This window comes from Macrotis lagotis, chromosome 3 (genome assembly GCF_037893015.1).
Source record: "Macrotis lagotis isolate mMagLag1 chromosome 3, bilby.v1.9.chrom.fasta, whole genome shotgun sequence".
Taxonomy (NCBI): domain Eukaryota; kingdom Metazoa; phylum Chordata; class Mammalia; order Peramelemorphia; family Peramelidae; genus Macrotis; species Macrotis lagotis.
This window is the reverse complement of record NC_133660.1, coordinates 292,828,380-292,842,142: the sequence shown is the minus strand read 5'-3', so window position 1 is coordinate 292,842,142 and position 13,763 is coordinate 292,828,380. Positions and strand designations below refer to the sequence as shown.

Sequence of the window (13,763 nt, the reverse complement as noted above, 5' to 3'; positions counted from 1 at the left end):
GATGCTATTAAGTTCTTTTAAACAGATCTGAGATTGGGATTTGTTAAGAGTTATACAGCATAAAAATATCAAGGATAATATAATTCATCTCATTCCTAATTTTGCATCTATTTTCCATTTTACTATGTAAAATTGATTTACACTTCTGTGTGCAGAAGGAGAATAGTCTGAGGGGTGAATATACAGACTGGATTTTCTCTCTAAGAAAAAAAGGCTCTAATTAATGTGGTTGTCCCCTCACAGCTTTCTTAAAAGCATTTTTGACATCTTTGTTCCGTAGAGAATAGACTAGAGGGTTCAACATAGGGATGAACATGGTGTAGAACACTGAAACTACTTTATCTGTATTCATCGAATGTTTTGAGCTGGGTAGGAAGTACATGAAGATGATTGTCCCATAGTATATAGCCACTGCTGTGAGATGAGATGCACAAGTGGAGAAGGCTTTTTGTCGACCTTCAGAGGAACGGATTTTCAGGACGGTGTTGAAGATTAATAAATAAGAAGTAAGGATAACAAGGAATGGGAACAATACAACGAGGGACCCTAAAATGATGAGCATTGTCTCAGTGATGTGTACATCAGAGCAAGAAATAATGAGAAGAGGGGGTATATCACAGAAAAAATGATGGATAATATTGGACCTGCAGAAGGAAAGGCTAAAAGTCTTTCCTGTAAGTATAGAGGAAGCCAGAAAGCCACAGACATAAGCCCCACTGACCAGATTTGTACATAGAGTTGGTGTCATGATGGTACTGTAATGTAGGGGTTTACAGATAGCTGCATAGCGATCATAGGCCATTGAGGCTAAGAGGAGAGTTTCACTACACGAAAAGGACCCAAAGAAGAACAACTGTGCAGCACATCCTATAAAAGAGATGGTCATTTTCCCTTTGATGAGACCAGCCATCACCAAGGGGGTAACAGCTGAGGAGTAGCCAAAATCTACCAGGGAGAGGTTACTAAGGAAAAAGTACATTGGGGTGTGGAGGCAGGAGTCCCAAATGATTAAGACTATGATCCCCAGGTTCCCTACCAGGGTGATGAGATAGATGAGCATGAACATTATGAAGAGAGGAACCTGAAGCTCTGGATCATCTGTTACTCCTGTAAGGATGAACTCACTCACTTCAGATCTGTTCATCAAAGACATCATTTGGGAGTGATTTCATTCATTTGCAGCAAAAGTGGAAGATCAGAAAAATTCACTCTGTATGACGATTGTCTCTAAGATACAAAACACTACCATAGATATAAAAGCTAGAAATAAGCAATTAGGACACCAATATCGTTGAGGTAGTTGTCATAACAAGTAATCTAGGTCCCCAAAATTCACTCATTTATTTTCTTACAGAATCCTTCCTCCATTGCTTCTCACTTTTCAAAATGTACTACTAATGTAACAATGCCCAAAGTGGTATTTCCTACTTTAGAAGAGGGAACTGAGCTTTCCTTATGAATATGTTCACCCTGATGAAGAAGAGAGAAAAGAGGAATAAAACTGGAGAGGGAGAAACCAAATGAATGGAAAGTTGAAAAAAAATTATGACAATAAATAATAGAATCAACAAAAGTTGATCAAGAATTTACTGGGATCCAGCTCAGTCCTGTAATAATACTTGTTATAAAGTTTAATTCAATTCAGAGAAGGATCAATTCTCAGGGAAACAAAGTTGAATATTTATGGGAATTATTTGTCAAAAAGACCACTGGTTGATCAATTATCAATAAATATATGTTTTCTATTTTCTTTCCTTCATACAATCTCTTGCCGTTCTCCTCCCTAGTCATTGTGGTAACAAAGTGTATAGGTATCTTGCCCTTTCATTCACCATATTTTGGTTCGAAGAAAAATAACCATTTTGGGGTTGTATTTGAAATTCATGGATCTAAATTTCAGTTCCTTTCTTGTTGGATTATTTATGTTTTATCCTAACAATATCTTGCTTTCAAACTGATATTTGCAAATTATTTACATAGAGGTCATGGGCTTCTGATGGCAGGGACTGTATTTTGCCTTTCTTTATATTCTCAGTGCTTAGCATTGGAAATATAGTAATCACTTAATAAATGTTTATTGTGTCACTAATAGGTCAATAGCAACATTCAGTTGTCTGAAATAAGACATGGTGGCCTTTGGGCACCATAAAATACATGGTCTATGCTCAGCTGCCACATTAACCTTTACTGCTTGGAAGGACCTGCCACAGTTGTGCACTATTCAGGTAGTCTTACAGAACTTCATTTCATCTCAACCAATGTAGTCATTAAACGTTATATACATTAATGGAAACATTAATAGACCAATTAGAATTCTTCTCAGAAGTTCACTGATATAAAAAAATCATGACAGACTTGTTATGACAAATGACATCCACATTCAGAAAATAAAAAATTAAGAAATCCAAAGCTGTGTAGTCTGAATGCAGAGAAAGTTACTATTTTCACTTCTTAAAATTTCTTTTGTTTTTTTTTCATGATTTTCCCCCTTACTTCTAAATCCTGTTTTACAACATGACTAATAAAGAAATATGCCAAACATGACTATATACATAAAATTTAAACCAGATTGTTTGCTATCACAGTTGGGCTGGGGTGTGGGAAGGGAGGGTGGTAAAAAAATGTGGACCTCAGAAACATGAAAATGGATCAATATTGAAAATTGTCTTTGCATGTAATAGAAAAAACAATAAAATTTCTAAGAAAAATTTTCATTGAAGTTATAATTAGACTGCTACGTGCCATCATTAGCAATTTGGAATTTTAAAACCTATGGAAAGCAGAAACATAGAATCTCAAGTCAGTGCTAACTCATACGCAATTTATTTCAGCTCCTATCTGATTAGAAGTCACTCTTTTAAATTAGTAATTACTTCATTAATTAGTTATTTATGGAAAACAGGATATATTAAAGATAGGAAGTGAAATAGATAAAAAGAAAGAATGAATGAGCAGAGCAATAGAGTTCTAGGAGTATTTTGGAGTGTTCAGAGAATTAAGCCTCCCATACAAGATGAATTAAACCTGTAATGCATGAAAGCCAATCAGGCTGCCAATGTACCATTCAGATTTCAGGGATGAGGCTCACGAATTGAATATGAATCCAGAAAGCTTTTTCCCACTTTTTGAATAAAATTGAATTAATTACAGTAGTTTATTATTTTAACCTGGAAAAGAAATATATACTCAAATAAAAAAATCAAGAAAAAATGAGAAAATGTGTTGGAAAGCATATATATTACTGTTGGCCATGTTCAATTATCTCACCATCTGTCAGAATGTTGTCTCTTATTCAGTCACTCAGTCTCTCATTGTCTTTCTCTGTCTTTCTCTTTTCTGTCTCTGTTTCTTGTATCTCTTCAAATGTATCTCTCTACACCATCTGTTTTTGCATTGTCTCTCTGTTTTTCTCAGTTCATTTTTTCTATCTTTCTATCTATCTCTATATCACCGACCAAAGAACACTTATTCGTTTCTTAATGAAAATTACATTTTATGTATCAGATTATTCATTAGGAATTGTTATGTACGAGCAAAATAAATTGGGGTGTTTGAAGACTAAGAGTAAAGTAATTTAATTATCTGAAAGATTGAAATATATAAAGAAAGGAAGATGAGAATTTTCAGTAATGCGCATTATTGTTGTGAAAGTTAAAACCAAGTATTTTAGAGGAACGAAAAAATAGGATTCCATAGAATGTCGCTACAGAGAGTTCAGATTGGCAGATGAGTGGAATATTCCCTCTTAAGAGTTAAGGACTTCCTAGTGAAGTTCCCATTAAAACAAAGACAGACTATTACTCTTAGAGTATTCTTAGAAGAAAGATGGAGAGAGACCTTGCATTCTAAGCCAGATACCCTCTCCATTCTGTTATATGGGGGAAACAATGGACTATTTCTAGAAAGACCTTGCATTTTTAGTTAGTCACCTATTTGATGATAAAATTATCTTAACTGGGGGAATGGTATACTATCCCCAGGAGAAAAACCTTGCATTCCAATGAAGTTCTTAAGACTCTTCTTCTTTGATGGTAGTAAGTAGACTGTTCCTAGACCTTGTGTTTCAAGACAAGTTACATTACTTCAATAAGATAGTTATAATCCTGAAGGTTATTCTCACCATTTAGATGGTGAGGTATTATTTCATGAAAACCTTTCATTCTTTCCTTTGTAACTGGGGCAGATTCTCAGAAGTAAAATGTATCTCCGAAGACTAATCAATGAGTCGAGAGAGAGAGAGAGAGAGAGAGAGAGAGAGAGAGATGATAGGGAGGAGGAGGGGATCCTGTTAAGACATAAAATCTTTTTGGCCTCAATTCAGGGCAGCTCCTTCATCTTCAACACCTTTGTGAGGCTTGGAATGTAGCCTTTTTTTTTAAAGAAAAGTCAAAACAAACTTTTTTTTTTCTCAGAAGAGTTTCTTATTTTTTACGTGGACTATTATCCCACACACAGGTAAAGAAATATCTCAATAATGAAATATTGAAGATTAAAAAAAAGAAAATTGGCTATTGGGCAGACAGAAAAAATAAAGAAGAAAGAGAGGTGTCCAAGGATGATTGCTAAAGTAGTTCCTATTTCTCATCAATAGGATTGGAGGAGGAGTTTCTGTATTCAATTTGAACTGAGAGAAACCAAGAAAATTAAACATTACAAAAGGTCCAATATTTTTTCATTTTTAAATTGGCTATTTGGGAAAGAAAAGATAATCAAATAAGGAATTGAACCGATTCAGAAGGCTGAGAAGGCAAGTACAATTAATAACAAGAAATATCAGAGGTGCTCAATTTGTTTCCTATTTTCTCTGCCTAGGAGACTGATCTTTAGACTTAGAAGAATCGAAAAATTAAACCTTGATATGACAGATAATAAGAACCAACCCTAATATTAGTAGAGAGAAAGGAAGCAAAATATAGACTCTTATGTGCCAAACACTTCATTACACTTCATAAATATTGTGTTGTTTCTCACAATAGCCCAATGTAGTAAGTATTGTTATTATCAACTTTTTTTTTTCAAATTCAGGTAACTGAGGCAAACTACTGTTGAATGACTTGCTCAGGATCTTACCTTAAGTGTCTACTATGTAATTTGAACACACACTTGTGATTCCAGATGTAATGTTTTGCCCTCTCTACCACAGCATCTCCTTTAAAATATTAAAAGCCATGTAAATACATTGAGGCATTTGCTCCCCACAGCAACTTTGTGACATACATGGCAAACAGGAACACCTATTTGCCCTTATGCTACATAGACACACAGTGTCCAGTCATAGGAGGAGTCCTTTCTATTCTACTTTTGCAGCAATCATTCAGCTGTGGCTTCCTTGCTTTAGGATGAACAATGATAAGCAACCAGAATGGATAAGAACTTGGAAATCTTGTCCTCTTGGGACTGATGGAAGGAACTGAGGATATTTGCTGTAGAAAAGGGGTTGGGATTAAAGCTACCTTCATGTAGGACTCAGATATGAAGGAAGCATTTGATTTGATTTATTTGTATCTCAGGCAAAGAATATGAGGAAATTTTAGGTGTTTAGGAGAAGTAAAACTTATAAGAAAAATATTCCCAAAATATTGCTTTTCACAAATGGGAAGCATTGTCTTAACAGATATTCAATTTTCTCCCCCTTAATGTCTCTAGGGAAGGACTGATTGACCTCCTTTTCAGCTCTCATACATATTTGTGTTCAAATTTAAATTAATGAATGTACAAATAATATCAGAACCCAAGTCTTCAGAAAAGGATGGAGACAGACAAAAATGTTTTATTTCTCATATCAAGGAAAAATTGCATCCTAATTCTTATTGGTTTTGTAACTATTTACAAGTCACTTCAACTCAGATCCTAAGTTCACTCAGAAGCCAAAAAAAAGATAAAAAGCAACATCCCCTACATCATAGTTCTGTTCTATGATGAAAGACAATTTTGTAAAAAAAAAAAGGTTTAAAAACCTTAAAGCTCTACTATTTCCAATTTTTAAAAGGTGTCTTATGAATTATGCCTTTTTCCTCTCTAATATTTATTTTCTGGTTGCAATTGACTCTTCTTCACAACATGATTAATATGGATCTATGTTTAGCATAATTATACATGTAGACCTTATATAGTATTCTTTTTGTTGGGATCACCGGGAAGAGAGAAAATAAAAAAAAATCAAAACTTAATAAAATGATTGTTGAAAATTACCATTTCATTTACTTGGAAAAATCAATATGTAAAATACTATAAATAAAACTTTGCAAATCTATTAAATTTATTTAATGTTATTCTAAACAATTCTGTAGCTGCAATCTCTATTTTCTTTCACAAATCCCTTAAATTATTTTAATCTTAGTATATCATGAACTTCAATTTTTCTTTGGTAAAGACTTTTCACTTCCAAGATTCTTTCCATCTTTGAAGTGATTATCCTAACACTTTTGATCTGTATCAATTTTGAGGATATCTATTTGTCCTCGCTACAAAACATTTTTTCTCACTGTGGTTAATGAGAGATTGATAGGCAATGATAAAGTTAATAAGAGTTCATCATGTAGATTATCAAAGGAGTAGGAAAAAACAAACTATTTTTTGACAACTACTGAGGAAAGATTTTACATTAATATAATAGGAACTAGATTAAGTAGAAAACAAAGAACCCACATAGAGTCAATGTTCACAATAATCTTTACTTCATACATGAAAAGTGTTGCATTTCCCTAATTGATGATATTAAATTAATATGTATGACAGTTCATCCTGATGCAACAATGTGGGGTCCACTAGAATTACTTTGTGTAGGGAGAGCACGTCTTGATCACCAAGACTGACAGGTTTTTGTTTCCTACACAGATATACACAGGTGTTGGTGAAAAGGACTCAGAATAATTATTTAGAAGTCTGAAGACTTGGATTCTGATCTTATTTGTATGTTCACTAATTTAAACATTGTTTTCAATAAGAGTAATCAATCCTTCTGCACCTATCTCTGCTCATTTGGAAAATGGGAAAAATATTTTTTTAGAGAATGGAGGTCACACAATGGTTATGAGGAAAGGTTTACCAAGAATCCAATATTACTGACCTGAGACTTACCATGATCAGAGCAGGCTATTGGACTTTTTACATGATAAGAGATAATCAGGTGATCTGTGAAGCACAAAGACAGGATGTTACAAAGCACTGTTCTGGCAATATGGTTTACTAGAAACAGTTTTGATCACTGAGTCGAGAAGATGTAGATTTAAATGGCATGTCAGACTCATTAACTGTAATCGAGACAAATCACTGAAGTCAATCAGTGTTACTTATCTGTGAAAGGGATAAGAATGTAATTATAATATACATGCATACATATATAAAAGGGAATTATCTATAAAAGCAAATTATAACATATATACATAAACATATATCCAAAAGTTGTTGGGAGATACAAATGAGAAAACTGAAGGTTTTTTCCCAAATGCTTTATGAATATGGGCTATTATCCTTCAAGGAAGGACTCTCACCTAAATTTTTTTTCCCTTAATTCCCTCTCTAAAGTTTGGAATACAGTACTTTGCAGTATATGCACATGCAGGACAATGCATGCAGAATACTCTTGAACAGCAATATTAAATTAAATGTTCCTTTAGACTTAATAATCATCTGTCCCTCGAATGAATCCTTGTGTTCCTGAAGGATGAGAAGCAAGAAAAGCAGCATGTTTGTGTAAAATGATGTGTTTCTGCAGATCGTGTATGTTTGAAACAGAACTATACATTATCTCATTTGAGCCCTATACAGCCCTAAAAATTAAGTACCACAAATGTAACTGTGTCCAGTTCATGGATAAGGATACAGAAGTCAAAAGACTTACCCACTGGGGAAATGAGTCAGTGTCTGAGACAAAGGGCATCTTCCTTCAAGTCTAGAAGGTTTACACTAAAATATTTTGACATCTACAAAAGAACTGCACTCTTTGAATCGATCACAGAAATTAGTTGGCATGAACTAGAGAAAGGTGGTCAGGATTCCAAAAAGAAGAGTTAACCAATAGCTTTATATTCAAAGCTAGGATCTGAAACTTCCATGTCTAGAAAACATAATCACATTGAATAACCTCTTCGCTAGTCACTGGGGCAAAATAATATGTTTTACTATCAGTAGGCAAAGCCATGGAAGATATAAGGACTTTTTGTAGAACTGAATGACCTAGAGCTCTTGGGAGATGATGCTCCCTTGGAGATACCTTGTGACTCTACTGCCAACTCATGATAAATAAACAAAGAAAAGAAACAAACCATTAAATTTTGCTCTGTCCAAGGGAGAATTATTTTTCCTAGAAGAAAGATGGAGAGAGACCTTGCATTCTAAGCCAGATACCCTCTCCATTCTGTTATATGGGGGAAACAATGGACTATTTCTAGAAAGACCTTGCATTTTTAGTTAGTCACCTATTTGATGATAAAATTATCTTAACTGGGGGAATGGTATACTATCCCCAGGAGAAAAACCTTGCATTCCAATGAAGCTCTTAAGACTCTTCTTCTTTGATGGTAGTAAGTAGACTGTTCCTAGACCTTGTGTTTCAAGACAAGTTACATTACTTCAATAAGATAGTTATAATCCTGAAGGTTATTGTCACCATTTAGATGGTGAGGTATTATTCATGAAAACCTTTCATTCTTTCCTTTGTAACTGGGGCAGATTCTCAGAAGTAAAATGTATCTCCGAAGACTAATCAATGAGTCGAGAGAGAGAGAGAGAGAGAGATGATAGGGAGGAGGAGGGGATCCTGTTAGGACATAAAATCTTTTTGGCCTCAATTCAGGGCAGCTCCTTGATCTTCAACACCTTTGTGAGGCTTGGAATGTACCCTTTTTTTTTCAAGAAAAGTCAAAACAAACTTTTTTTTTTTCTCAGAAGAGTTTCTTATTTTTTAAGTGGACTATTATCCCACACACAGGTAAAGAAATATCTCAATAATGAAATATTGAAGATTAAAAAAAAGAAAATTGGCTATTGGGCAGACAGAAAAAAATAAAGAAAAAAGGGAGGTGTCCAAGGATGATTGCTAAAGTAGTTCCTATTTCTCATCAACAGGATTGGAGGAGGAGTTTCTGTATTCAATTTGAACTGAGAGAAACCAAGAAAATTAAACATTACAAAAGGTCCAATATTTTTTCATTCTCAAATTGGCTATTTGGGAAAGAAAAGATAATCAAATAAGGAATTGAACCGATTCAGAAGGCTGAGTAGGCAAGTACAATTAATAACAAGAAATATCAGAGGTGCTCAATTTGTATCCTATTTTCTCTGCCTAGGAGACTGATCTTTAGACTTAGAAGAATCGAAAAATTAAACCTTGATATGACAGATAATAAGAACCAACCCTAATATTAGTAGAGAGAAAGGAAGCAAAATATAGACTCTTATGTGCCAAACACTTCATTACACTTCATAAATATTGTGTTGTTTCTCACAATAGCCCAATGTAGTAAGTATTGTTATTATCAACTTTTTTTTTCAAATTCAGGTAACTGAGGCAAACTACTGTTGAATGACTTGCTCAGGATCTTACCTTAAGTGTCTGCTATGTAATTTGAACTCACACTTGTGATTCCAAATGTAATATTTTGCCCTCTCTACCACAGCATCTCCTTTAAAATATTAAAAGCAATGTAAATACATTGAGGCATTTGCTCCCCACAGCAACTTTGTGACATATATGGCAAACAGGAACACCTATTTGCCCTTATGCTACATAGACACACAGTGTACAGTCATAGGAGGGGTCCTTTCTATTCTACTTTTGCAGCAATCATTCAGCTGTGGCTTCCTTGCTTTAGGATGAACAATGATAAGCAACCAGAATGGATAAGAACTTGGAAATCTTGTCCTCTTGGGACTGATGGAAGGAACTGAGGATATTTGCTGTAGAAAAGGGGTTGGGATTAAAGCTACCTTCATGTAGGACTCAGATATGAAGGAAGCATTTGATTTGATTTATTTGTATCTCAGGCAAAGAATATGAGGAAATTTTAGGTGTTTAGGAGAAGTAAAACTTATAAGAAAAATATTCCCAAAATATTGCTTTTCACAAATGGGAAGCATTGTCTTAACAGATATTCAATTTTCTCCCCCTTAATGTCTCTAGGGAAGGACTGATTGACCTCCTTTTCAGCTCTCATACATATTTGTGTTCAAATTTAAATTAATGAATGTACAAATAATATCAGAACCCAAGTCTTCAGAAAAGGATGGAGACAGACAAAAATGTTTTATTTCTCATATCATGGAAAATTGCCTCCTAAATCTTCTTATTGGTTTTGTAACTATTTACAAGTCACTTCAACTCAGATCCTAAGTTCACTCAGAAGCCAAAAAAAAGATAAAAAGCAACATCCCCTACATCATAGTTCTGTTCTATGATGAAAGACAATTTTGTAAAAAAAAAGCTTTAAAAACCTTAAAGCACTACTATTTCCAATTTTTAAAAGGTGCCTTATGAATTATGCCTTTTTCCTCTCTAATATTTTTTTCTGGTTGGAATTGACTCTTATTCATAACATGATTAATATGGATCTATGTTTAGCATAGTTATACATGTAGACCTTATATAGTATTCTTTTTGTTGGGATCACCGGGAAGAGAGAAAAGAAAAAAAAATCAAAACTTAATAACATGATTGTTGAAAACTACCATTTCATTTATTTGGAAAAATAAATATGTAAAATACTATAAATAAAACTTTGCAAATCTATTAATTTTATTTAATGTCATTCTAAACAATTCTGCAGCTGCAATCTCTATTTTCTTTCACAAATCCCTTAAATTATTTTAATCTTAGTATATCACAAACTTCAATTTTTCTTTGGTAAAGACTTTTGACTTCCAAGATTCTTTCCATCTTTGAAGTGATTATCCTAACACTTTTGATCTGTATCAATTTTGAGGATATCTATTTGTCCTCTCTACAAAACATTTTTTCTCACTGTGGTTAATAAGAGATTGATAGGCAATGATAAAGTTAATAAGAGTTCATCATGTAGATTATCAAAGGAGTAGGAAAAAACAATTTTTGACAACTACTGAGGAAAGATTTTCCATTAATATAATAGGAACTAGATTAAGTAGAAAACAAAGAACCTACATAGAGTCAATGTTCACAATAATCTTTACCTCATACATGAAAAGTGTTGCATTTCCCTAATTGATGATATGAAATTAATATGTATGACAGTTCATCCTGATGCAACAATGTGGGGTCCACTAGAATTACTTTGTGTAGGGAGAGCACGTCTTGATCACCAAGACTGACATATTTTTGTTTCCTACACAGATATACACAGGTGTTGGTGAAAAGGACTCAGAATAATTATTTAGAAGTCTGAAGACTTGGATTCTGATCTTATTTGTATGTTCACTAATTTAAACATTGTTTTCAATAAGAGTAATCAATCCTTCTGCACCTATCTCTGCTCATTTGGAAAATGGGAAAAATATTTTTTAGAGAATGGAGGTCACACAGTGGTTATGAGGAAAGGTTTACCAAGAATCAAATATTACTGACCTCAGACTTACCATGATCAGAGCAGGCTATTGGACTTTTTACATGATAAGAGATAATCAGGTGATCTGTGAAGCACAAAGACAGGATGTTACAAAGCACTGGTCTGGCAATATGGTTTACTAGAAACAGTTTTGATCACTGAGTCGAGAAGATGTAGATTTAAATGGCATGTCAGACTCATTAACTGTAATCGAGACAAATCACTGAAATCAATCACTGTTACTTATCCATGAAAGGGATAAGAATGTAATTATAATATACATGCATACATATATAAAAGGGAATTATCTATAAAAGCAAATTATAATATACATAGATAAATATATATCCAAAAGTTGTTGGGAAATACAAATGAGAAAACTGAAGGTTTTTTCCCAAATGCTTTATGAATATGGGCTATTATCCTTCAAGGAAGGACTCTCACCTAAATTTTTTTTCCCTTAATTCCCTCTCTAAAGTTTGGAATACAGTACTTTGCCGTATATGCACATGCAGGACAATGCATGCAGAATGCTCTTGAACAGCAATATTAAATTAAATGTTCCTTTAGACTTAATAACCCTCAAATGACTCCTTGTGTTCCTGAAGGATGAGAAGCAAGAAAAGCAGCATGTTTGTGTAAAATGATGTGTTTCTGGAGATCGTGTATGTTTGAACAGAACTATACATTATCTCATTTGAGCCCTATACAGTCCTGAAAATTAAGTACCACAAATGTAACTGTGTCCAGTTCACGGATAAGGATACAGAAGTCAAAAGACTTACCCACTGGGGAAATGAGTCAGTGTCTGAGACAAAGGGCATCTTCCTTCAAGTCTAGAAGGTTTGCACTAAAATATTTTGACATCTACAAAAGAACTGCACTCTTTGATTGGATCACAGAAATTAGTTGGCATGAACTAGAGAAAGGTGGTCAGGATTCCAAAAAGAAGAGTTAACCAATAGCTTTATATTCAAAGCTAGGATCTGAAACTTCCATGTCTAGAAAACATAATCACATTGAATAACCTCTTCGCTAGTCACTGGGGCAAAATAATATGTTTTACTATCAGTAGGCAAAGCCATGGAAGATATAAGGACTTTTTGTAGAACCGAATGACCTAGAGCTCTTGGGAGATGATGCTCCCTTGGAGATACCTTGTGACTCTACTGCCAACTCATGATAAATAAACAAAGAAAAGAAACAAACCATTAAATTTTGCTCTGTCCAAGGGAGAATTATTTTTCCTAGGCTCTTTGCCATTCAGAGAATATTACTAAAGTCATGTAGAAAAGGGCATGGGCAAAGCCCTTGAGAGAAGATGACTTCACTCCTTTATCAACTAACTCTTATATCACTCCCATTAGCAAAGTGATTAATCATCATAAAGTCTTAATTTATTCTGCTTTGAAATGTTTGTAATAATCTCAGATCTAAAAATCTATAAAAAGATTTGAGTGAAGGTCAAATATGATACTAATAATGAAAGCTATATATATGTATATGTATATAATTACATATATATATAGATGTAGACATTTAGATAGATTAGAGAGATATAGAGAGATATGCATATAGGAACCTTGATTACTTCAGTTGTAACATGCAGATAAAGATAATTTCATTGTCTATTACTCATGACTTTATCAGGGCTATAATTTTTAAATTGCAAATGTTAATCTTACCTGACCTCATACACTTAATACTTAGATGAGTGACATTGGGCATTTCATTTAATCCCATTGCGTTGCCAAAAAAAAATGGTACTCTATTTCCTGCATATTATTACTATTATTTATTTTTTTAGGTTTTTGCAAGGCAAATGGGGTTAAGTGGCTTGCCCAAGGCCACACAGCTAGGTAATTATTAAGTGTCTGAGGTCAGATTTGAACTCAGGTGCTCCTCACTCCAGGGCTAGTGCTCTACCCACTGCACCACCTAGCTGCCCCTATTGCTCTTATTTCAAAAATCCACTCAAATCCCCTAATTTTTCAATTTTCCCAATCTCCATTTTTTCCTCCTGTCTTGATTTTTTTTTACTCTGAGTGCATAGGCCCTTAAGGTTCTAGTACAATGATAACTAAAGGGAATCCTATAATAATCATGTATCAAGGTTGAAGTGGAACCTTGAACAAACTTACTATTCTTTTGAACAAGAAGCAAAAAGACAGTAAAGAGCATGGTGCAGCTGATTTAGAAGATTTTTGTACTTGGATTTAAAATAAATTCAGTAATAACTCATCA

At 33.9% G+C, this 13,763-nt stretch overlaps 1 protein-coding gene across 1 annotated transcript; it reads right to left on the bottom strand.

Annotated features, from left to right (window-relative positions):
- Positions 1 to 220: 220 nt before the first annotated feature.
- Positions 221 to 1,153, bottom strand: LOC141519500 (olfactory receptor 5B12-like). Its single transcript, XM_074231726.1, has one exon. The coding sequence runs from the start codon at positions 1,151 to 1,153 to the stop codon at positions 221 to 223; it is 933 nt and encodes a 310-aa protein (XP_074087827.1).
- Between the last annotated feature and the right edge of the window lie 12,610 nt (positions 1,154 to 13,763).